Below are 26,482 nucleotides of genomic sequence, written 5' to 3' on the forward strand. Positions count from 1 at the left end.
TGCACGAGTGCTGATTGAAGGATTCCGCTCCACATGCTGCAAGACAGCTTCCTCAAATTGCAGCGTTCTTACCGTGCGACGGCATCCCTGTCCAGGTAATCTGCTAAATGACTTGGTCTCACGCAGACGTTGATACACAGGTCGTATGATGCGGGATACGGCGATTAGGATATTGTTGTTGATAAACCCGCTGTGAAGCTCGTCCGTTGTGGTGCGCTATGTAGTACGCACCAATCATATCAGTGTACTCACTCCAGGTGTATCGCTCCATTAGTAAACAGAGACAATGCACTACTACACTCCTGGACAGTAGTTGCCTACAACTGAAGAGCGTGATACGCCCTCTAACTACTGAAGAGCGTAATACGGCCTCCAACGGTTTAAATAATCCTCGTAGGAAAAAATGACATTAAGGAAAAATATTTGTTTTGATGTCCCTTACGACCTCCCAGAGTCTGTCGGTTTAAATACTTTTCACCCTGTATAAAAAGTAGTGTTCTGGCTGGCTGGCTAACTGGCTCATTGTCGTTCAGCCCAAACCACTGAGTATAGACACTTGAAATTTGCGGAGGCTGTTGCTCATATACTGTAAGAGTTGCTTAAGAAGGGATTTTTGCATGTTCGACCTATTAGGGGAGTGAAATATGGGCTGAAAGGCTTTGTGAAATTTTTCGCTATATAGGCAGTTTTGAAGCTAGAATTGGTATTTCAGTTCTCGGTTAGATATAAAGGAATATGTGTTTGGGGATGGGTGTTTCTATAGGAATACCACCACAAGAACGCAAAAGGCTAACAAAAACCTTGAGCTCCAGCTACCAGAACCGTTTTTTGATTAGCAGTACATTTGCAAACACCGTGCTTCTATGACCTTACTTAGCGTGAAAAGTTTAGAAGGCGTTGCAATTTGTGAACAACTTAAAAATTCGATTAAAGAAAAAAAGAAACAAGAAAGGTCGGTGCAGACCATACAGTCTACGGGAGAAAAGCAGCGGTCGCTAAACTAGTCGGACATAAAATGTTCTCAATATATCTTCTCCCTAACACTTTCAGTTTGTCTCCTTTGTACTGTAGTTCACTTCCAGACTATCTCTTCCATACAGAGTTTCTGATTTTGCTATTATGATGTATCACTTTTTAATAACCGCACAGTAAACTTATCACGTACAGCGACCAGCAGATCCAAAAGTGGTAGTTCCTGAATATCTTTCCATGCCCATTTTCTGATTACTCCAGGCAGTAAAATGCGTTGCCCGAACCCTCAGAATGAATTACGAGCCACCCCGTGTTTTACACTCAAGAAATTCATAACAAGAAACTGCGATCACCTCAGACGCCTAGCTGTGGCACGCTTGCTCCCTTTGCTCTTTTATTCCCGTTCCTCAAAGGTACAAGGCTTATGAATAACACATATAATGTGCTCTACACTTGACAGCAAAAAAAGTGAAGGCGAAGAACTGCAGCCATAGTTCGATATATCACTAACGTGAACCAAATGCTACGTGCAGTTCTTCCTGTTTGCGTAAAGAACTCGAGAAAGGAAATCATTACCTAAAATACCACACAAAATAGGCCATGTCTTAATTCTAGTTCTATTCGTCGAAAGCACAAAAGCTTTTCTACAAGTAAAATACACTGTTATCAGCTGCAGGTACACTACAAAGACTCTTAGCAGGGAAATTTTTGCTAATCGACACTGTATCTAAATGATCAACCTGTGGGCCTACTGCATAAGAGGGCAACGGTTGGATTCCATGTTAATTTGCAGCAGTAAGAGACAGGTATGACGCGAAACTTGTCCCTCTGTTCTGATGATGTACAGCTCAGTTAATTTTTCATAGTTGATGTGACAGTTTTTAGGGCTGCATTTCAACTATAAATCTGGCGGCAACATTTCATGTTAGACCAGTCGCATAGGATGGCTCTGTCTTCTACAGAAGATGATAGCAATAATAATAATAATAATAATAATAATAATTTAGTAATGAATTAAAGTAAAGTAAAGTAATGAGAAGTAGCAGAAATGAGGATAGCGGGAAAGTTAACATCAAAATAGGTGATCACGAAATGGACGAAGTTAAAGAATTCTGCTACTTGTAAGCAAAATAACCCATGACGGACGAAACAAGGACATAAAAAATAGCTTTACTCAAGAAAAAAAGTGGCATTCCGAGCCAAAAAAAATCTACCGGTGTCAAACATATGCCTTTAACTTGAAGATTAAATATCTGAGAATGTACATTTGGAGCACAGTATTGTATGCTAGTGAGTGACTCATGGACAGCGGGAGAACCGGAGCAGAAGAGAATCGCAGTGTTTGAGATGTGGTGCCGCAGAAGAATGTTGAAAATTAGGTGGACTGATAAGGTATGGAATAAGGAGGTTCTGCGCAGAATCGGCGAAGAAAAGAACACACGGAAAACACAGTCAAGAAGGAGGGACAGGATGATAGGTAGTGTGTTAGGGCATCAGGGAGTAAACTCCGCGGTATTAGGTGAAGCAGAAGAGCTTAAAAGCTGGGGGGGGGGGGGGGGGGGGGGGGAGAGAGAGAGAGAGAGAGAGAGAGAGAGAGAATGGAATACGTCTAACAAATAACTGAGTATGTAGAGCGCAGGTGTTGCTCTGAGACAATGGTTCGCTACTGAGAGGAATTCGTAGTGAGTCGCATCACACAAGTCAAGAGACGGATGACTTAAAATTAATTAAACCCGTCACAGAGTATAAGACTGAATATTATCAAAAGTTGGTAATTCAGTCCACACAAGTGGAGCGGCATAACATTGAGGTTTTCTTGTGATTATACGTAGGTTGGAACTTAAATAGTGGCAACTATTTATTCACAGCCGATACAAAAGAGTTACATGTTTGCACCTGTTACTGTCCTTCAAAGCGCTGTGTAGAATCCGTTGCCAGCGATGTGGAAGGCGTTGTATACCTTTAGCAGAGCCTGTTCTGTTGATGGTGCGAATGGAGCGCTCCGCTGCCTGTCGAATCTCTGGAACAGTTCTGATGCGAATGCCACGAAGTGCTTCCTTCATCACAGGAACCAAATCAAAGTCACAAGGACTTAAGTCCATCGATTGAACAGAGCACCCACAGCTTGCGCTGTATGCACCCGCGCATTGTCGTGCAAAATGATGGGTGGGTTGCGCAGAAAATGTCGCCACTTCTTTCGCAAAGCTGGTCGCAAGAGATGCTCCAAAAACGAACAGTAATACTGTGCATTGACGGTCTGCCGTGGAGGCACGTAATGCGTTAGGATAACACCATCACAGTCGTACACGAGAATCACTCTAACTTTGGACTGCTCCATTCGCACCAGCCGGCCGGTGTGGCCGTGGGGTTCTAGGCGCTTCAGTCTGGAGCCGCGTGACCGCTACGGTCGCAGGTTCGAATCCTGCCTCGGGCATGGGTGTTTGTGATTGCCTTAGGTTAGTTAGGATTAAGTAGTTCTGAGTTCTATGGGATTGATGACCACAGATGTTAAGTCCCATAGTGCTCAGAGCCATTTGAACCATTTCCATTCGCACCATCAACAGAACAGGTATACTACTCCTTCCACATCGCTGGCAACGGGTTCTACACAACGCTGGTGACTACTCTGAAGGACAGTAACAGGTTCAAACATTTAATTCTTTTGTATCGGTTGTGAATAAATAGTTGCTTCTATTTAAGTTCCGACCCTTGTATTTCGACAAATCCACCAATATCAATCTGCACGAGCACACTGACTTGGATGATACAAAAATAACTCTTATAAAAGGAGTCACATCATTATTCATTAGTTTCCGACAGAGGACATGTGTCTGACATCCTTAAAGTTGATAGCTACAGGTGTAGGGGGGGGGGGGGGGGGGGCTGACTGCGATCCGGATCATTGTATGTTAAGAGTGAAATACAGACAAAGAATAGCAGTCTATAGATCCAGAGGGAAGAGAAACGCTCCGCGAACATACAATGTTTCCAAATTGAAAGAGAAGGAAGTATCCGAAAAGTTTGAAACAGAACTGCAGAGAAAGTGTTAGGCTAAACGAAGCCAAGCTCTGGAAAGCATCGAAGGGGAGTGTGATTAAAGAAGCTCTACAAGAAACTGCAGAAGAAGTCTTAGTTTTAGAAGAAATGGTGAGAAGGGTAGGATGGTACGATGAAGATTGTAAAAAGGCAGTGCAAGAGAGAAATGAGGCAAGGAAGAAAATGATAAACAGGTTCGAATGGTTCTGAGCACTATGGGACTTAACATCTATGGGCATCAGTCCCCTAGAACTTAGAACTACTTAAACCTAACTAACCTAAGAACATCACACAACACTCAGTCATCACGAGGCAGAGAAAATCGCCGACACCCCCCGCCCCCCCCCCCCCCCCCCCGCCCCGGGAATCGAACTCGGGAATCCGGGCGTGGGAAGCGAGAACGCTACCACACGACTACGAGCTGCGGACGATAAACAGGACAACAAGATATAATACAGAAGAATTCATGAAGAAAAGGACAGAGGCAGATAGGATTTGCAGAAGAAAGAAACGAGAACTAGAGAGGAGATGGATTACGGAGCTAGAAGAAGAATATAATGATAAAGAAGTAAGAAAATTCTACAAGAGAGTTCAGGAACGGAAAAAGGCTTCCAAACACGTACAGTATTCTGCAGAGATAAAGAAGGAAATTTTATAGGAGGAGAAGAACAGGTTCTAGACCGATGGGCCGAATGTCACTACAGAAAGAGAAGTTCTGGAAGAAAACGAAACAGAGGGTCACCAACCGTGGCAGAATGTTAGTCAAGATGAAAGACCTGTGCCTGTACCAACAATAAAGGAGGTTAGGAAAGAAATTAAGAGCCTAGATAATAATAAGGCTCCAGGTAATGATAACATTTCAGCAGATATGGTCAAGGGTGGAGATGAACATCTAACAAGATTGGTACATCAGCTCATAGTGAAAATATGGGAAAAGAAGGAGATGCCAGACCAGTGGAACAGGGCCATTATATGCCCGATTCATAAGAAGATGGACAAAGCAAACTGTGAAAATTATCGCGGTATTGCTTTAGTCAGCGTGGTGTACAAAGTATTAGCCAAAGTCATTGCTATGAGACTTACACCAATTACAGAAGAAATACTCGGAGACTACCAATGCGGTTTTCGACGGGGCAGATCAACAGTCTTCACTATAAGGCAGTGTTATGAATATAATGTGTATGTACACCAACTTTTTGTAGACTTTAGACAGACCTATGATAGTGTTAAAAGGAAAAAGCTATATGTCACCTTAATGGAGATGGAGTTCCCAAGTAAACTTATCAGACTGGTACAAATGGCCCTCACCAGCACAAAATGCCAGGTAAAAGTGGAAGGAAAACTTTCTAAAGAATTTGAGGTGAACCGAGGGTTAAGGCAGGATGATGTATTATCCACGCTACCCTTCAACACAGTGTCGGAGAGAGTGATGCAAAGGGTAGAGACTGATAACCGAGGTGGCACTCTGTTTAACCGTATGCACCAAAATCTGATGATGTGTGTACTTTGTCTAGAAGTTTGAAGGATTTGGCAGACTGGAAAAGGAGGCAGAACAGTTGGGACTTGCTTCCAGGAAAAATGATAAAAATGATGTTGCTAAAGAGAAATATATGAAGTTGAACAGAGGTAATTATGACAGATGAGAGAAGTTCCAATACCTGGGAGTACTGGTTATCGAGGATAGCAGAATAAGAGAAGAAATAAAATCTAGGATTGGCGCAGGAAATAGAGCTTACTGGGCCCTGATCGAGATCCTTTAGTCACGTAGTATGAGCAGAAGAAGGAAGGTGACTGTCTATCGAACAGTCATAAGACTGGTGGTAATGTATGGCTCAGAAACGTGGACAATGACTGTAGCAGAAGAGCTCTCGAGAAGATAGGAGAGGAAAATATTAAGAAAGATTTTTCGAGCCGTATATGAGGCGGGGCAATGGAGGATAAGGAGAAGCAAGGAATTGGAAGAACTGTAGAGAAATCCTGACTCGGTGACTGAAATTAAATGTAACAGATCGAGATGGCTGGGCCATGTAGAGCGAATGTCAGAGGATCGAGCTGTCAAAAAGATTTACACAGAAAACACAGGTGGCAAAAGGAGCAAAGAGGGAGCCCGGGAACGATGGCTGGAGGATGTGGAAGATGATTTGAGAGTTACTGTAGTCAGGAGATGGAGGAAACGAGCAGAAAATGGTCAGTATTGGGCTGTGACCATCAGAGAGGCCAAGGCGTGGGCTGTAGCGCCAAGGAGTAAGTAAGTATATTAGTTTCGGGGGCCGCACAACCAGAGGCGCACCGCGCCCTCCGCCTCCGCCTCCGCCGCCGCCAGAGGCTGCTCTGTGCCGCCCCGCGCCGCCTCCACGGCCGCCCCTCGCCTCCAGCAGCCTCTCCCCCTCTCTCTGCCTGTCGTTGTTCGTGCGGTGACCGGCCTGTCCCGCCACCCTGGCAGCCCAGTTCTACTGCGTGTGGCCATTGTCAGACACTGTGCATGTCTCACTGTATGTATTCCTCGGGACAGGAGAGGAGCTTCATTTTCAAGCAAGTTCAATAATAGTCTCACGAAACAACACAGAAATAAGAAAAAATGTTTTATATCCAGTGTAAAAATCTAGTAACTTCAGTAAGCACGCATTTTCGACCTTATTTCCTAAACCATCTTGCAACGTACCGTCCCTGTACAGTCTGTTAACTTTCGGTTTAATGACTCTCTTCAATTTTCTTAATAAATAATAGTTCATACGGTTCAATGTTGTTGGGGAAGGACCGGCAACCTACCACTGGTAAACCTTCGTTTAAATTTCTGACACAATTGCAAGTAATTTATAGTGGTGACTAGTTTCGACCGCACGCGTTCGTTTCCACTAGCGCAGTGTCAGCACACTGAACTCGCATTCGAAAGGACGACGGTTCAAACTCGCGTCCGGCCATCCTGCTTTAGGTTTCCCGCGATTTCCCTAAATCGCCTCAGGCAAATGCCGGGAGGGTTCCTTCGAAAGGGCACGGCCGCTTTCCATCTCCATCCCTTCCTAAACCGAGCTTATGCTCCGCCCCTAATGACCTCGTTGTCGACGGGACGTTCAACACCTCCTTCTCCTCCTTCCAAACCAGACAGCGCTAAAAGTGTCTATCAAAGCAAAATTCAGCTGACATACTTGGGCGACGTCCACACAATACATCGTCATACATTGCATATAGAGTAATCTCATCACAGCGTGCAACATTCAGCAGACGAAACTGGCATCGTTAACTTGTGCTTTCAGTGCCATTTTCATCTCCTGAATGTATCACACATGCAATGAATATGTTCTGTATGACTGTGTATTGTGTGAATCTTAACCACGTACAATGTCAGTGGAATTTTGCTTTGATGAATACTTTTAATGCACGTCTGGTTTTAAAATGAACGGCTACGCTCTAAACCAGTCACCAGCATAAATTACACGGAACTATGACAGAAACTTTAACAAAGAATTATCAGTTGTAGGTTTCACAGATTTCAGTTAGTTATGAATAACAGTTTGATCTTTTTCAGTGACATTTAAAATAAATACTGTGAAGATACTAGGTTTACAATTACAACAAATAAGAGGAAAATAGATGCAATTGTAGTTGCTGTTACATGAAACATAACAATTCGTATACAGTTGGACAAATTTCCTTTAGTTTCTCCGAACTATTAATCACAAGAAAATGCTTATTAAAATTTCCCCGTCTAGAAAGCTATAAAATAAAACACGACAAATCAACTTGTAGAAACCTTTCCAGTAGAGAAACTTTACGTTTCACGATCGTTTGCAATATAGTTGCTAACACAATCCGCTTCCAATCACGGCTCACTTTCTGTTGATGTGATCTTGTCTTAAATAGAAACTGCTTTGCTAGGATTCACAGATGTTCATTAAATATTCAAATGACTCTAAATGAAGTTAATTATTAATAAAAGTAATTTTTTTTTAACATGATATTAGGCCATACATTCTGAAGGAATAATTTTATTTGTGTAGTGATAATCTTTATGAAATAAACTCCAATACCAGTGTGTATTTTTATACGATGTTTTAGTAAACATTTTTAGCTTTATGCTCTGAACGTATTTTTTTGTTATTTTATATCTCCTGTATATCAACATTTTCATTATAACTAAGAAAAAACGGTGCTATAAAATTACTGACATATATTTTTGCAATATTCAGTTTCGTGTGAAAAAAAAAACAGAAATTTGTATACCTCAATACAGTTTACTTCAGGAGTCTCACAAAAATGTTAGTAGGCACAGCCTGCAACATTTATTATATTAACCTCAGAAAAAGTAACAGAATCGAAATGAAGTTGATACATCTATTAATTATTAATGTGGATTAGTTTTCTTTTTATGCCATGCATGTCTAGCCATTCCTCAGAGTAGAAGGCTACTATCCTTCATTTATTAGTCCGATAAGCTGCATGTCTGATGGTCTGACGGTTGTTCCTTTGCAGCGGAAGGTGAAGCAAGCGAGCGAGAGGGACTTCCGGTACCAGGTAAGTGTCTCCCACGCAACTCTGCTCTACTCCACCACTGCCTCGTAGCTCTTACAGCACTTCTGCCCTAGCATTCTGCTTCGGGTCTCTACAACAAGGCATGTTATTCAACTGCGAAAGCAAGTCAAACGTTGTCCGTGCTTTCACAAAAACACAGCAGCTTTCTTTGCTGTCAGTGTAAGAGTAAGCGCACGGCTCATGACGTGCCTGTCACGTGGTAATCCGCATTAGTTTCCTTACTGCTGTGATACGGTCCACACGTCCGTTCCTACACTGGTGTGAGCAGCCGAGGATCGCAGAAAAGTGACCATATTTCTGTGTGCGCCTGCTGGGCAGCTGAGGAAGCGGCGCGAGTAACGAAACACAACGTAGACTGCTGGCACGATGCGCGTCTCCGCTGCTCGCTCATATTGCAGGATAGTTTCGAGATTTTTGTAGAGTGCTGATCCCCCCTCTCACTCCCTGCACACCGTGCCCGGCTAGCTTGCGCACTCCGTCCCAGCACCGCTCATTGGTAAATATACTTCAGAAAGGCAGTAGCTAAGGCCATAGACAGGGAGACGGGCAGCGCATGACGTCATAATATGGACCAGTACCTTTGTCAGCTGGCGGGAGTGCATCGCTTGCAGGCGGTTTATGTAGTAAATGTTTGTTCTTCTTAATGCTAGAGTTGCAAGACACTGTATCAAACGTAGAAATTAAACGAGTGTCAGCAAGCTTGCTTTCAAGTTATTTATTTACAGTTCTGTAAAACCTTGTACAATCCATAATGCAACCCCTCTGTGAATGCTGCTCTTTGTACAGGATGAGTTAGTTGACGTTCATAAACAGCTGGAAATCGACTTCACTGCTGTCTCACGACGGGGACCTGCCGCAAATGTGTGAGGTTGGATGGGTACCGAGAGCCACGTACCAGGGGTACTAAACGTAGCTCAAGTACTGTGCTCCCTCGTGGATTCTGTCTTCTCCGACGAAAGTATAGGTTCTGTCACTACTCGTCCACTAGGCGCCCCGTACAGATGAGACAATAACCAGGGAGAAAGTGTCTTTACGCATCCCCCTAACCAATAAATTCGAAGTGCTGCCTCCACTCTAACTGAAAGAGAGCCCATGTCGGGAAGTGTGCTGTGTCCCGAGTCAAGGGAGACAGGCATAAAAGAATAAGGCCCTGTTCATCATCTTGCGTTCAAATGTACGACGGATAATGATGCCCCTCAGGGAAATGGCACCGAGGGATAGGAAGGAACAGCAGGTGGGCTCAGTGTGTATTCAAAACGCTGAACAGCTTTAATTCCGGCAGCCATTGAGGGAGAAAGGTTGAAATGCTCACGTTGAAACACACGATGTCTGTCGTCTGGGATCTGATCATTTCAGTGACTGCCAAAAAGGGTTGAGAATGATTTTCAACCAAGTTCATAGTTTGCAGCATCCTCACAAGAACTGATCGTAGTTCTGTGGTTCTACGTCGAGTGGAAGACTTAAACCAGAGACTTCGAAGCTAGGCGGCGCTTTCGTAGATGTGAGCCACATGGTTGAGAACTGTAGAGTCCCCCTAAAGAGGTCAGGTGTGCACTACACGTCAGGGGCTGCCTCCAGACTCTTCACCGTCCAAATAACGACATCTGCAGGAAATCGTGAAATACTAGCTGGAGACGACTTTAACCTACCGAGTATAGCCTTGGATGTCTATCGATTCATTGTGGGGGGGGGGGGGGGAGGGGGGGGGGGGAGCGCACAAACAGCCAGTCGTGCTAAATACTTATGAAATTGTCTGAAACTTGTCTTGAGCAGCTAGCTCAGCAGCCCACTAGCAGTGAAAATATCTTAGACCTTGTCGCTACGAATAGACCGAACCTTATCGACAGTGTCAGTATGGAAACGGGGATTAGCGATCGTGATCTCATTACAACAACTGTGATTACTTACGTTAGTAAATTAGTCAAGGAGAGTGTTTGTGTTAGACAGAGTAGATAAGCAGTTGTTAGCATCTCACTTAGATAGTGAACTGATATCACTTAGCTCCAGTAAGATGGACGTAAGGGAATTATCGGCAAAGTGTAAGCAGATTGTAAACCGTGGTCTTGAGAGTTATGTGCCTACGAAGTGGATAAGGGATGGAAAAGACCCGCCATTGTTTAATATAGAAATTCGTAAGATGCTGAGGAAGCAGAGGCTGTTGCACTCACGGTTCAAAGAAGAACGCACAAATACCGACAAGCAAACGTCATTAGGGTTCCATGTATCTGTCAGAACATTTATGCGGCAAGCACAAAACAACAACCGCGGTCATACCTTAGCACAAGATCTGGCAGAGCATCCGAGAAAATTCTGGTCGTATGTAAAATCGCTAAGCGATTGTAAGGCTTCCATTCAGTTCCTTGCCGACCAGTCTGCTGTGCCAGTTGAAGATAGCAAAACGAAAGTCGAAGTATTAAATTTCAAGTTGAAGAAATCGTTCACACGGGAGAAGCGTACAAACATACCGTCAGTTGACCCTCGAACAGACTCCCGCATGGACGACACACTAATAAACATCCCTGGCGTAGAGAAACAGCTGAAATATTTTAAAGCAAATAAATAACCAGGCCCGGATGAAATCCCATTTCGGTTTTGCAGATTACTCTACGGCACTGCCCCTTAGCTAGCGCCGGCCGGTGTGGCCGAGCGGTCCTAGGCCTTATAGTTTGGAACCGCGCGACCGCTACGGTCGCAGGTTCGAATCCTACCTCGGGCATGGATGTGTGTGACGTCCTTTGGTTAGTTAGGTTTAAGTAGTTCTAAGTTGTAGGGGACTGGTGACCTCAGAAGTTGAGTCCCATAGTGCTCAGTGCCATTTGAACCATTTGAACGTTAGCTAGCTTGCGTTTATCATAAATATCTCGCCCAGCTCAAAGTTCCAAGTGAACGAAAAAAAGCGAAAGTGACTCGTGTACATAAGAAGGGGAAAAGAACAGACTCACAAAATTACAGACTAATATCCCTAACTTCGGTTTGCTGCAGAATCCGTGAACGTATTTTGAGTTCGAAGATAATAAACTTTCTTGACACTTAGAAGCTTATATGCACGAGTCACCACGGTTTCAGAAAGCATCGCTCGTGCGAAACTCAGATTGCCCTTTTCTCACGTGATATACTGCGAACTATGAATGAAGGGCAACAGGCTGAATCCCCGAGCATATAGAACAAGTTTACAGATATGTGAGTGGCTCGAAGACTTCTTAAATAATAGAACCCAGTATGTTGTCCTCGGCGGCGAGTGTTCATCAGAGACAAGGGTATCGTCAGGTGTGCCCCAGGAAAGCGCATTAGGACCGCTGTTGTTCTCTGCACACACAAATGATCTGGCGGACAGGGCAGCAGCAATCTGCGGTTGGTTGCTGATGATCCCGTGCTATACGGTAAGGTGTAGAAGCTGAGTGACTGTAGGAAAATACAAGACGACTTACACAAAATTTCCAGTTGGTGTGGTGAATGGCAGTTAGCCCTTAATGTGCAAAAATGTAATTTAATGCGGAAGAGTCGAAAGATCAAACCTACGCAAATCAAAAATGTTTTGCATCACCTCGGTTCAGAGAGTTCCGGAACCTGTACAGAAAATTGGAACAGAGAGCAACATAAACATAATTTCAGCCATTTTTACTGCTCATGAAAACTACACATTGCATGTTGTACCACCATACAGCGAGACCTTCAGAGGTGATGCTCCAGACTGCAGTACACACCGGTACCTCTAATACCCAGTAGCATGTCCTCTTGCATTGATGCATGCCTGTATTCGTCGTGGCATACTATCAACAAGTTCATCAAGGCACTGTAGTTCCAGATTGTCCCACTCCTCAACGGCGATTCGGTGTAGATCCTTCAGAGTAGTTGGTGTGTGACGTCGTCCAAAAAATAGCCATGTTAATCTATTCCAGGCATGTTCGATTGGGTTCATATCTGGAGAAAATGCTGGCCACTCATGTCGAGCGATGTCGTTATCCTGAAGGAAGTCATTCACAAGATGTGCACGATGGAGGCGCGAATTGTCGTCCATGAAGACGAATGCGTCGCCAATGTGCTGCCGATCTGGTTTCACTATCAGTCGGAGGATGGCATTCACGCATCGTACAGCCGTTACGGTGCCTTTTATGACCACCAGCTGCATACGTCGGCCCCACATAAAGCCACCCCAAAACACCATGGAACCTCCACCTTGATGCACTCGCTGGACAGTGTGTCTAAGGCGTTCAGCCTGACCGGGCTGCCTCTAAACACGTCTCTGACGATTGTCTGATTGAAGACACATGCGACACTCATCGATGAAGAGAACGTGATGCCAATCCTGAGCGGTCCATTCGTCATGTACCGCGCTGCATGGTGTCGTGGTTGCAAAGATGGACCTCGCCATGGATGTGAGGGGTGAAGTTGCGCACCATGCAGGCTATTGCGCACAGTTTGGGTCTTAACACGACGTCCTGTGGCTGCACGAAAACATGGTGGCGTTACTGTCAAGGCTCCTCTGAGACATAATCCGCAGGTAGTGGTCATCCACTGCAGTAGTAGCCCTTGGGCGGCCTGAGCGAGGCATGTCATCGACAGTTCCTGTCTCTCTGTATGTCCTCCATGTCGGAACAACGTCGTTTTGGTTCACTCCGAGACACCTAGAGCTCTTCCTGGTACAAAGTAACAATGCGGACGCAATCGAAGTGCGGTATGGACTATCTAGGCATGGTTGAAATACAGACAATACGAGCCGTGTACCTCCTTCCTGGTGGAATGACTGGAGCTGATCGGCTGTCGGACCCCCTCCGTATAATATGTGTTACTCATGCATGGTTGTTTACATCTTTGGGCGGGTGACATCTTTGAATAGTCAAAAGGACTGAGTCTGTGAGACAATATCCACAGTCAACGTCTATCTTCAGGAGTTGTTGGATCCGGCGTGATGCAAAACTTTTTTGATGTATGTGTAATGTTCGGTTTTAGTATTATTGGTGTCCTGCTTGACACAGTCGAGTCGTTTAAATGTCTGGGCGTGACGTTGCAATGCGATATGAGGTGGAACAAGCATGTGACAACTGTGGTACGGAAGGCGAATGGTCGACTTCGGTTTATTGGGAGAATTTTATGGGAGAGAGTGGTTCACCTGTGAAGGAAAGCGCATACAGGACGCTGGTGCGACCTAGTTTTGAGTAATGGTCGAGTGTTTGGGATCCGTATCAGGTCGGATTGAAGGAAGATATCGAAGCAAGTCAGAGGCAGGCTTATAGATCCGTTACTTATAGGTTGGAATAACACGTAAATGTTACGGAGATGCTTCGGCGAAGTTCATTTCGAGGAAGACTGTTGAGAAAATTTGGAGAAACGGCATTTGAAGCTGACTGCTAAACGATTCTACTGACGCCGACATACATTCCACTTACGGACCGCGACGATAAGGCACAAGAAATTAGTGCTCACTCAGAAGCATATAGGCAGTCGTTTTTCCCGCCCTCTATTTGCGATTGGAACAGGAAAGAAAATGACTTGTATTGGTACAGGGTGCCCGCCGCCACGCATCGTACAGTGGCTTGCAGAGTATCCACGTGAATGTAGATGCGGGTGGACTGAGGCATCTGTGTGAGATCCAAAGAAATGCCTCCAACAGATGGAATCATTATAGTCCTAGTGGTTAACTGCCAGAGCATTCGTAATAAAAGGACAGAGTTTCGAAATACCTCTAAAAGATCAGTGTAGTTCACACTATATAATACTGGGTATAGAAAGCTGGTCAAAAAATAGGGATAGTTACAGTTCTTAAGTGGTGTGTGTGACCTGACATCCTGTGAAACATTACTAACAAACTACTTAAAACACGAAGGAAGGGAGATTAGAATTTACGTCCTGTCGACAGCACGGTCATCAGAGACGGAGCACAAGCTGGTATTAGCAAGGAAATGGAGAAGGAAATCGGTTGTTCTCTTTTCAAATGAACCATCCTGACATTTGCCTGGAGCATTAATTCTACAACCTGCTGTACTACACTTCGCTTTTGATTCGCAAGTTCTTTTGCAGGGAAAAGAGTTCGTGTCTGTCTGTCCACACATCCGTCTTACTCGCCAGATTCAGCACCACGTGACTTCTGGCTCCTCCCAGAAATTAAAAGCGTCCTTTAAGGGAAAAGTGTGGACACCACTGTTGACATTCAGAGCAGATGAACGCCCTTCGAAAAGAAGCCTTCCGTAAATGTTCCGAGTCATAGATTCAACGTTGGGATAAGTGCACTGCTAGCCGAGGCAGTACTCTGAAAGAGATTAAATCAAGTTTCATGTAAGCGTACTACTTTCCTTCTAATAAGACTATTCACGTCGTACATTTGTGTGTGTGTGTGTGTGCGGGCGGGCCAGCTGACTGGCCCAGTTTTGGTGTGCGCAGAGCATAATGCGCAACCTGGTGCGGCGCTACGTGACGGTGGAGCAGCGCAAGGCGGAGAACGAGGGCGTCACCGAGGACGACGTCAACGAGATCAAGCAGGACATCTCGGCCTTCCGCTGCGAGCTCATCGAGATCCTCAAGAACTCCGGCATGAACACGTCCACGGCCGCCGGCATGGGCACCGGTGAGTCAGCCTCGCTTCCTGTGATTTAGCCAATCGAAATGTAAAGATTTTTAAAAAAAGAAACGAGCCGGAGGTTGTGAAATGAATACTGCTGAAGGAATCGTAATGTCATTACTTACGGAACAAGGTGTGGCCCTATAAGAGCACCGATGGCCCAAACTCTCCTCCAGCGCTCAGTAGAGCTGAGAACCCTGAGAGGAGCAAAGGGCTGTAGTGCGTTTCCGGCAGCGGGTGGAGTGTGGGGAATGGAAATTCATCGAACAGTGGCACAAGTCTGCGAAGAGCACAGCATGCCCGTTGCAAGGGTCAAGGCGTGTCACAGGCGATTCATTGAAGGAAGGCGTTGGCCGGTGTAGGACCACCTGGAACGTCAGACACTGCACTGGCCAGCAGGTGGGGCCCTCATTGTTGGAGGCCGGCGGCTTATGGAGGCAGCCACTGCCCCGAAGGTCGCAATTGCAAAGCACATGCAGTGCCATCCGTACAGTTGTACCATTCTTCGATGAATTTCAGTTTCGCGTGGTAAGGAAACTCAGTACAGGCATTTGCTCTTCTTCGAAGCCCCGCAACTGAGTGTGGTGGACAGAGGACGCGTGCAGCTCCTCGGTCTGCCGTCATGTGAGTGCGCGCTCGCGCGCCCCCAGAGCCAAGTCTGAGCGACGCCTCCGCGCTCTTACAGGGGCCACAACATCTTCCGTAGGCAGTGAGTGATATCTTCTATCGTTTCTATTTTAGAGCTCCTTTTTGAATGCCTCTTATACAGAGTGATACCGTGATGATGTTACAAACTTTCACAGTCGATGGAGTAGGGTAAATGCATCGAGTGAGATAAAGGAACGTCGCACGGAAATGACAAATGACAGAGTGCAAAGTTATAAGCCAAAATCTTTCTATTACCTCTGATGGTGCAATACACGTAGCGGTACCGCTTTGCTGAGATTGTAGGGTAGGCAGTTCCGACGAGCACTTAAGTGTAGAGGTTGGGCGTACTGCGTACTGACGAGAGCAATCCTGGTGTACAGTGTCTGTAGCGTTATAGACTGCAGTCTGTGTTTACAGGTTGAAATACTAATGTCGATCAGGGCTAACCTAATGGAGTTGTGCCCGGCGACTGAACTTGCAGAAATGATTTTTGTGTATAGGCAAGCGAATGGAAACAACAGACAAGCAAAACTGTTATACAGGGCTACAATTCGCCTACAAGGCATTCGGCTCACACCGTATTCTGAGTCTGTTCCAACAGAGCAGTCGGTACCACAGTACAACGACCGAGAAGGGCGACCGAGTACACGGAACTGCGGGAGCGGATGAGGTGCCTGCAATCGGCACTCGATCACGTGCACGTGAAACGAATGTCTCTCTGAGTCCCTTGTGGCGACGGTTACGGGAATTGCAGCTACACGCCCTCCGTGCACAGTAAATGTACGCTTCGAGTCCCGATGACTTCCAATCTCATGTCTTGTCCAGCCAATGGTTCTTGCAGGACCTTACAGTCAATGTTCATTTCTCTCCATATGCGCTTTTCACGGATGAAGCCCGTTTCACCAGAGACGGAATGCTAAGTAGTCGGAATAGTCTTGTTTGGGTCGACGAGAATCTCCTCAGTACAGTTGTGAAGAGCCATCAGTACAGATTATCACTGAATGTGTTGACAGGCATAGTCAATGATCGTGTACTAGCCGCTTGGGTACTTCCTCCTCACTTAAATGCAAAAGCGTAGCCAGTGTTTATCAGAAATATACTACCCGGGTTCCTGGAATATATCCCACTCGTTACTCGTCAACGGATGTGGGTCCACCACGATGGAGCCCCACCTCGTTTCGTGTATACCTGGATCAGACATTCCGTGAAAAGTGGATAAGCAAAGGAGGTCCTGTCTCGAGCCAAAACGTTCACCTGATCTCATCCTAGTCGATTTCTTCTTGTGGACCCACGCGCAAAGTCTTGCGAACGAGACCCTCGTCGAAACTGTCGAGACTGTAAAGCGAGAAGTACCGCTGCCAGCGACACTTCAGACGACAGTGGGGGTGTCGGAACGGTTACGACAGAACCTCGCACGACTTTGGACTTCCAGTCTCTGTGACATCGAGTTACGCGCGCCGTTGCTAGTCCGTTAACAGGTGAAGTAGCCCGAGGGTACTGGCGCGCGTTCATCGGGAACTCTGAAGGCGATGTCGAGGTTTCGGAAGTCGGGTCCCTCAGTCTGACCTCTGTGAGAGGCTAAGGCGGAAATTTTCGCCCGTGCCCTCCGACTCGGTCGTTACCGGACTCGAATCGGCTGCATCGTATTAATGCATTTCTCCTTCTCCGTCATCCCAGAAGTTTGTGACATCGTGGAATCTCTCTCTCGAAATGCACAAATAAGTAGAGTGAGTGTAGAAATGTTGTGGTGGAGGCGGCGGCCTATTGTAGTGCGCGCGGTCGCTTCGCAGGCTCGGGCGGCAAGAAGAACCGGCAGAAGGAGCGCCGCCTGATGAAGGGCTTCAACATCGCGCCGGCGCCGCAGACGTCGGGCGCGCCGCTCGGCTCGGTGGCGGAGCTGATGGCCAGCCTGGCGCACCACCAGTCGGTGGCGGCGGCGGCCGCGGCGGCGGGGGCGGCGCCGGGGGCGGGCGCGGGGGCGGCGCACGGCCACGGCCACGAGCACGCGCTGCCCGCGCACCTGCACGACCTCTTCGGCTCGACCACGTCGGCCATCTTCGCCGGCTCGACGCCCAAGAAGTCGCCGCACCACAGCGCCGCCGGGCTGCTGTCGCCCGGCCTGTCCGCCGCCTCCGCGGACGCACACAACGGCGACCACCACCGCGTGCTGGCACGCTTCGCGCCCAGGTAGCCTAGCCGCCCAGGTAGCCTAGCCGCCCAGGTAGCCTAGCCGCCCAGGTAGCCTAGCCGCCCAGGTAGCCTAGCCGCCCAGGTAGCCTAGCCGCCCAGGTAGCCTAGCCGCCCAGGTAGCCTAGCCGCCCAGGTCGCCTAGCCGCCCAGGTAGCCTAGCCGCCCAGGTAGCCTAGCCGCCCAGGTAGCCTAGCCGCCCACGTAGCCTAGCCGCCCAGGTAGCCTAGCCGCCCAGGTAGCCTAGCCGCCCAGGTAGCCTAGCCGCCCACGTAGCCTAGCCGCCCACGTAGCCTAGCCGCCCACGTAGCCTAGCCGCCCAGGTAGCCTAGCCGCCCAGGTAGCCTAGCCGCCCAGGTAGCCTAGCCGCCCACGTAGCCTAGCCGCCCAGGTAGCCTAGCCGCCCACGTAGCCTAGCCGCCCACGTAGCCTAGCCGCCCAGGTAGCCTAGCCGCCCACGTAGCCTAGCCGCCCAGGTAGCCTAGCCGCCCACGTAGCCTAGCCGCCCAGGTAGCCTAGCCGCCCAGGTAGCCTAGCCGCCCAGGTAGCCTAGCCGCCCAGGTAGCCTAGCCGCCCACGTAGCCTAGCCGCCCAGGTAGCCTAGCCGCCCAGGTAGCCTAGCCGCCCAGGTAGCCTAGCCGCCCACGTAGCCTAGCTGCCCAGGTAGCCTAGCCGCCCAGGTAGCCTAGCCGCCCACGTAGCCTAGCCGCCCAGGTAGCCTAGCCGCCCACGTAGCCTAGCCGCCCAGGTAGCCTAGCCGCCCAGGTAGCCTAGCCGCCCAGGTAGCCTAGCCGCCCAGGTAGCCTAGCCGCCCACGTAGCCTAGCCGCACACGTAGCCTAGCCGCCCAGGTAGCCTAGCCGCACACGTAGCCTAGCCGCCAAGGTCGCCTAGCCGCCCAGGTAGCCTAGCCGCCCAGGTAGCCTAGCCGCCCAGGTCGCCTAGCCGCCCAGGTAGCCTAGCCGCCCAGGTAGCCTAGACGCCCATGTAGCCTAGCCGCCCAGGTAGCCTAGCCGCCCAGGTAGCCTAGCCGCCCAGGTAGCCTAGCCGCCCACGTAGCCTAGCCGCCCAGGTAGCCTAGCCGCCCAGGTAGCCTAGCCGCCCAGGTAGCCTAGCCGCCGACGTAGCCTAGCCGCCCACGTAGCCTAGCCGCCCAGGTAGCCTAGCCGCCCAGGTAGCCTAGCCGCCCAGGTAGCCTAGACGCCCACGTAGCCTAGCCGCCCAGGTAGCCTAGCCGCCCACGTAGCCTAGCCGCCCAGGTAGCCTAGCCGCCCACGTAGCCTAGCCGCCCAGGTAGCCTAGCCGCCCAGGTAGCCTAGCCGCCCAGGTAGCCTAGCCGCCCATGTAGCCTAGCCGCCCACGTAGCCTAGCCGCCCAGGTAGCCTAGCCGCCCACGTAGCCTAGCCGCCCAGGTAGCCTAGCTGCCAAGGTCGCCTAGCCGCCCAGGTAGCCTAGCCGCCCAGGTAGCCTAGCCGCCCAGGTCGCCTAGCCGCCCAGGTAGCCTAGCTGCCCAGGTAGCGTAGACGCCCACGTAGCCTAGCTGCCCAGGTAGCCTAGCCGCCCAGGTAGCCTAGCCGCCCACGTAGCCTAGCCGCCCAGGTAGCCTAGCCGCCCACGTAGCCTAGCCGCCCAGGTAGCCTAGCCGCCAAGGTCGCCTAGCCGCCCAGGTAGCCTAGCCGCCCAGGTAGCCTAGCCGCCCAGGTCGCCTAGCCGCCCAGGTAGCCTAGCTGCCCAGGTAGCGTAGACGCCCACGTAGCCTAGCCGCCCAGGTAGCCTAGCCGCCCAGGTAGCCTAGCCGCCCAGGTAGCCTAGCCGCCCAGGTAGCCTAGCCGCCCAGGTAGCCTAGCCGCCCAGGTAGCCTAGCCGCCCAGGTAGCCTAGCCGCCCAGGTAGCCAGCCCCTGCTCGCGCTCTGCCTCGACTTCGCACTTGCAGTTGATAAGAAATAGAAGCGACAGCTGCACGAATGTAAATATAGTACACTACAATGATTTTATTCCCACAAAAAACCTACATTTGGGGTGAATGCTAGACTGATTGCATTCGCGTGATTTATTCTGCCATTTTGTAGCATAGGATAGAGGGGAAAAAAGAGGGTATGAGGTCAGTCTGCAATTACAGACCTGATAAGACCAAATACAGGAAGACAAATTTCCAGTGACGGCTCAGGTCAACGCCAAACACTGTCGCTGGACGCCTACGAAAGGTGCGGATTTTGGACTCGACGAGGAAATTCGTAGCGGGGCGCGCGGCAGACTCTCGGGTCTGATTAACACCGTTTTGCTGCATTCAAACTACATACTTCGTACAACGAGGCCATTCCTACGCATCGGAAAAAGCGAAGGGCTCGACTGTTGGCACAACAGAACTCGGTGTCAGAGTGTGTGAGATGAGAGGTGAGAGAAGCAGCAGTCACTAACAGCATCCTAAAGTACAAACACGTGAGCAGCACTCCGAGTGGGAGAACGACACTCGTCGCAGCTCTCCCCAGAATGGTGACGAGCGGCACGGACCTGGCTGCGCAGCGCTTTCCACACGGGAAACGCCAGATTTTAAAGGGTGTGGCGGCGCAGTATTTCGTCCTGTCTACACTCGTCCGCCAACCTACCGCCATTTTACAGACACTGGACTCTGCTCCTCCGTGCTGCCTCTGGTCAATCACCTTCTCCTTTCCCACTCTCTGTATAGGGATGTTCCCAACTTTTAAACTAAAAAACTCCAAATTTGGTAGCAATAGCGTTCACCAGAAAACTTAATTGCGCTACCGTTCCCAACATGCCTAGAGAAAACAGTGTTTTTCGTTACTTGCGTTCACGCTAAAGCAAGAGACTTCTCTCTCGTTTTTCTCGTCTCCAGTCTCACTGTAGCCTCTACGACTCCACTGACGTCGCTGCCTGCGCTAAAAAGCGTCTGTATGCGACCACCATCTACCGTGTCACCTTACAGTTGCGTTTAGGTCGTTTTTGAAATTACCAGTTAACTCTCTGAAGTAAAACTTCTCCCTGTGACAAACGCCCAGAACGTCTGCAGTTCGCAGCCCTGCACCTTTACTGCTTACCTCTTGTAACCTCAGCGCTGCCACTTCTGCTTGCTCTCTCCGTGGTGTCTGTTTTCGTAGCCTGGTGTCCGCTCATTGGTTTCCAGCTCCTCAAACATACCAATGCGTAAGTCAAGAAATCGTCTGTACATGAAAATTCCACCACTTATATTTTCATCATATACTACATTTCCCTTTCGTGCACCGGATCCAGCGCTCTCTTCAGCCTCGGATAGATTCTTGTTGTGTGCCTTCATCCGATTTTAGCAGGGTCATTTGTCAGCGCAATTTATCGCTGTGGCATGCCGATTGGTCTACACTTCCTGAAAACAAGCTTTGGGCCTTGAAACCTCTCCCCACGGCTCGGACGACCTCTTCACGCCCTTCTCGGCGGGAGGAGGTCGTTTTGGCCCGGTTACGGATTGGTCACTGCCGGTTCAGCCATCACCATCTGTTGACGGCTGCGCCGGCGCCGTTCTGCCCGTGTGGGAAATTGCTGACGGTCCGCCACATTTTAACGTCCTGTCCAAATTTTAATACACTGCCCATTGATCTGGCCTGTCATGTACTCTGGATGACATTTTAGCGGGTGACCCAGGAGCAGCTGCTTGCGTTCTTCGTTTTATCCACTTGACAGACCTGTCTAAGGACATTTGATTATGCTGTTTTCTTTTAATCCCTTGCCTGGTAATGTGCCTTTTATAGTGTTGTCCTTTTTAGTTGCTGTTTTAACCTCGTGCCTCGCAGTGCATTCATAACTTAGTCTGGGCGCTAATGACCACTGTAGTTGTGCGCCCTAAAACCACAAAAAAAAAAAAAATTCCAGCAGCAGATGTAGACTCTGACCACAATTTATTGTTTATGAACTGTACATTAAAACTGAAGACATTGGAAAAAGGTAGGAAATCAAGGAAATGCGACCTGAATGAGTTGAAAGAACCAGTGGTTGCTGAAAGTTTCAGAGCCTTAGGCACCAGTTAACAAGACTGGGGGAAAGGAATACAGTACGAGACGAATTGGTAGCCTTAAGATATGAAATAATGAAGGCAGTAGGGGATCAAATACGTAAAAAAGAGAAGGCCTAGTATATATCCTTGGATAACACAAGAGAGATTGAATTTAATTTATAATAGGAGAAAAAATAAAAATGCAGCAAATGAACGAGGCCAAAGGCAGTATAAACGTTTAATAATGATTTCACTAGGGAGACTACGGATACCGCCTAAAGGAAAATTTAAGAAAGGGGAAAGGAAAAGCAGCTCTGCGATTATAAAAAGTCCAGGTGGAAAACCAGTCTTAAGGGAAGAAGGGAAAGCAGAAAGTTGCAAGGAGTGTGTGGAGGGTCCATACAAGGGAGATAAACTTGAAGGCAATGTTGTAGAAACAAAAGTGGACGTACATAAAGATGACGTGGGAGATATAATACTGCCAGAAGAATATGACAGAGCTCTGAAAGATCTAAGTCGAAACAAGGCCCCGGGACTAAACGATATTTCGTCAAAGCTACTGATAGCCTTGGGAGAACCAGTCATGACGAAACTCTTCCATGTGGCGCAAAATGTACGAGACAGGCGAAATACTCTCAGACTTTAAGAAGAATGTAATAATTCCAACTCCAAAGAAAACTGTTGCTGACTTGTGTGAAAATTACCGAACTATCAGTTTAATAAGTCATGATTGTAAAGTACTAACACGAATTCTTTGCAGAAGAATGGAAAACTGATAAAAGCCGATCTCAGAGATCAGGTTGGATTCCGGAGAAATGTAGTAACACGCGAGGCAATAATTACCCTACGACTCATCTTAGAAGATTCCTTAGATTAAGGAAAAGCAAACCTACGTTTATAGCGTTCGTAGATTTAGAGAAAACTTTTGACAATGTTACTGGAATGGTCGCTTTAAAACTCTGAAGGTAGCAAGGGTAAAATACAGGGGGGAGGGGGGGGGGGGGAGACGAAAGGCTACTTACAGCTTGTACAAAAAACCAGACGGCAGTTATAAGAGTCGAGGGATACGAAAGTTAGGCAGTGGTTGAGAAGGGAGTGGTACAGGATTGTCGCCTATCCACGATGTTATTCAATCTGTACATTGAACAGGCAGTAAAGAAAACAAAAGAAAAATTTGGAGTAGGAACTGAAGTTCAGGGAAAAGAAAATCTTTTAGGATTGCCAATGACATTGTACTTCTGTCAGAGACAGCAAAAGGACTGGGAAGAGCAGTTGAACGGAATGGCCATTGTCTTGAAAGAAGGATATAAGACGAACATCGCAAAAAGCAAAACAAGGATAATGGAATGTAGTCGAATTAAATCAGGTGACGCTATGTGAATTAGATTTGCAAAAAATTGTAGATGAGTTTTGCTATTTGGGCATCAAGATAACTGTCGATGACCTGAGTAGAGAGGACACAAAATGTAGACTGACAATGGCGAGAAAGGGATTTCTGAAGAAGAGTAATTTGTTAACATCGAATATAGATTTAAAAGTCAGGAAGTCTTTTGTGAAAATATTTATCTGGAGTGTATGTAAGTGAAACATGGACGGTAAACGGTTTAAACAAAAAGAGAATACGAGTGAGTACCCAAAAAAGAAATAAAGCATAATAACACTGTTGTGGGTGGAGCTTGTGCCGCTAGGCGTGTATAACGCAACTTATTGCAGGTTCAGTGCCGCTCGTTCTGTTCGTCTGCAGTGATTGTTTTTGCTAGCGCAGTTTTGTTCTTGTTTCCTTTTTTGTGATGGCAAGTTTGAGTGAACAAGGTACAGCTGTGAAATTCTGTTTTCTACTCAGTAAAGATGCTGCTGAAACTGTTTTAATGTTGAAAATCAAGAGGACGCTATGGGAAAAATTCAAGTGTACGAGTGGTTTGCTCGATTTGATAATGGCGACATGTCGACTGTTGACAAACTTCGTTCTGCACGTCTATCAGCTGCACAAATAGACGAAAATATTGAAAAAATTGGAGCGCTTCTGCTCACAGACCGTCGACAGACAATTGATCAACTGTCAGAGATTAGCGCGTTATTTTGGAGCTCGGTTCAGCCTCAGAAAAGACCCGATCTGTGGCAGACGGGAGACTGGTTTTTCCACCACTACAATGCACCTGCATACACAGCCATCTCTGTTAGACATTTTATGGCTAAAATGGTGTGATTCCACTGCCCCGTGCACCTTACTCTCCTCACCTGGCATTGTGTCACTTCTGTTTATTTCTACACTTGAAAAGGGACATGAAAGGACACCGGTTCGACAACGTTGAAGAAGTCAAGAAAAATCCGAGGGTGGAGCTGTCCACCATTTCTAAAGATGACTACAAAATATGTTGCGAACAGTGGAAGCACCTGTGGGACAAATGTATTTGTTGTTTTGAAAACAGTTTGCAAATATATAGCTTTTAAAAAATAATTACGTTTTTTTGGTACCCTCTCGTAGAAACTTTCAAAATGTGGTGCTACAGAAGAATGTTGATGATTAGTTACGTAGATCAAATGACTAACGAGGAGGTACTGAAGGTAATTGGGGAGCTAAGAAATTTGTGGCACAGCCTGACCAAAAGAAGGGATCGTTTGATAGGACACATTCTGAGACGTCAAGGGGTCTCCAATTTAGTATTGGAGGTAAGTGTGGGGAGTAAAAATCGTAGAGGGAGGGAGACTAAAAGATGAATACAAACTCAGAAGGGTGCAGGCTGCAGTAGTTGCTCGAAGATGAAGAGGCTAGCACAGGGTAGAGTACGATGGAGATCTGCATCACACCAGTCTTCGGACTGAAGACAGCAACAACAACGCTGCAATTCAAACAAAACACCACTTGTGCTACTAAAAAATTCAGTTACACATGCAAGATTTTCTTTATCACCAGGTAAAAAACTACTGAATTTTCGCTTACAAATTTTTGGCTTATACAAATTTTATTATTAATTATAGACTTTGCCTGTATCCCCGTATAAAGAAAAATGGACTATTCACTGCCTATCTTTGCTTAAAAGTGGTTTAATTACTGCAAAAATGTCCGCCTTCGTAGTGCCGCGGCAGCGTTACCTCCTACCATGCAAGGGGGCCCGGGTTCGATTCCCGGCAGGGGCTAGGTGTTGTGTGTCCATCATCATTTTCATCATCACTGGCACGCAAGTCGCCGAAGCGGGGCCAAATAAAAAGACTTGCAATACGGCGACCGAACCCCGAAGGGGGATATCCCGGCCGATAAATGCCATACGATCATTTCATTTCACTGCAAAGATTATTTTTCTTGTCATGCCAGTTTAAGTAACATTAATTCCACAGAGACATTCACTAATAGTCTTCCGAATCTTTTTCTGATAATTTCTCATATAATTTTCCAAGACATCTTTCACGCATCGTATATTGTTTAATACACTCCTGGAAATGGAAAAAAGAACACATTGACACCGGTGTGTCAGACCCACCATACTTGCTCCGGACACTGCGAGAGGGCTGTACAAGCAATGATCACACGCACGGCACAGCGGACACACCAGGAACCGCGGTGTTGGCCGTCGAATGGCGCTAGCTGCGCAGCATTTGTGCACCGCCGCCGTCAGTGTCAGCCAGTTTGCCGTGGCATACGGAGCTCCATCGCAGTCTTTAACACTGGTAGCATGCCGCGACAGCGTGGACGTGAACCGTATGTGCAGTTGACGGACTTTGAGCGAGGGCGTATAGTGGGCATGCGGGAGGCCGGGTGGACGTGCCGCCGAATTGCTCAACACGTGGGGCGTGAGGTCTCCACAGTACATCGATGTTGTCGCCAGTGGTCGGCGGAAGGTGCACGTGCCCGTCGACCTGGGACCGGACCGCAGCGACGCACGGATGCACGCCAAGACCGTAGGATCCTACGCAGTGCCGTAGGGGACCGCACCGCCACTTCCCAGCAAATTAGGGACACTGTTGCTCCTGGGGTATCGGCGAGGACCATTCGCAACCGTCTCCATGAAGCTGGGCTACGGTCCCGCACACCGTTAGGCCGTCTTCCGCTCACGCCCCAACATCGTGCAGCCCGCCTCCAGTGGTGTCGCGACAGGCGTGAATGGAGGGACGAATGGAGACGTGTCGTCTTCAGCGATGAGAGTCGCTTCTGCCTTGGTGCCAATGATGGTCGTATGCGTGTTTGGCGCCGTGCAGGTGAGCGCCACAATCAGGACTGCATACGACCGAGGCACACAGGGCCAACACCCGGCATCATGGTGTGGGGAGCGATCTCCTACACTGGCCGTACACCACTGGTGATCGTCGAGGGGACACTGAATAGTTCACGGTACAGCTAAACCGTCATCGAACCCATCGTTCTACCATTCCTAGACCGGAAAGGGAACTTGCTGTTCCAACAGGACAATGCACGTCCGCATGTATCCCGTGCCACCCAACGTGCTCTAGAAGGTGTAAGTCAACTACCCTGGCCAGCAAGATCTCCGGATCTGTCCCCCATTGAGCACGTTTGGGACTGGATAAAGCGTCGTCTCACGCGGTCTGCACGTCCAGCACGAACGCTGGTCCAACTGA

General features: G+C 48.0%; 1 protein-coding gene across 1 annotated transcript in view; it reads left to right on the forward strand.

The window, feature by feature from the left end:
• The window catches only part of LOC124605243 (transient receptor potential-gamma protein-like), a 454,685-nt gene that overhangs the window by 312,558 nt on the left and 115,645 nt on the right, over nt 1-26,482 (forward strand). The window contains exons 12-14 of the mRNA XM_047136797.1: nt 8,479-8,520; nt 14,917-15,100; nt 17,533-17,690. Of these exons, the coding sequence (XP_046992753.1) occupies nt 8,479-8,520; nt 14,917-15,100; nt 17,533-17,690 (384 nt within the window). The remainder of the gene's footprint in view (nt 1-8,478; nt 8,521-14,916; nt 15,101-17,532; nt 17,691-26,482) is intronic.

This window comes from Schistocerca americana, chromosome 3, assembly GCF_021461395.2.
Source record: "Schistocerca americana isolate TAMUIC-IGC-003095 chromosome 3, iqSchAmer2.1, whole genome shotgun sequence".
NCBI classification, from domain to species: Eukaryota; Metazoa; Arthropoda; class Insecta; order Orthoptera; family Acrididae; genus Schistocerca; species Schistocerca americana.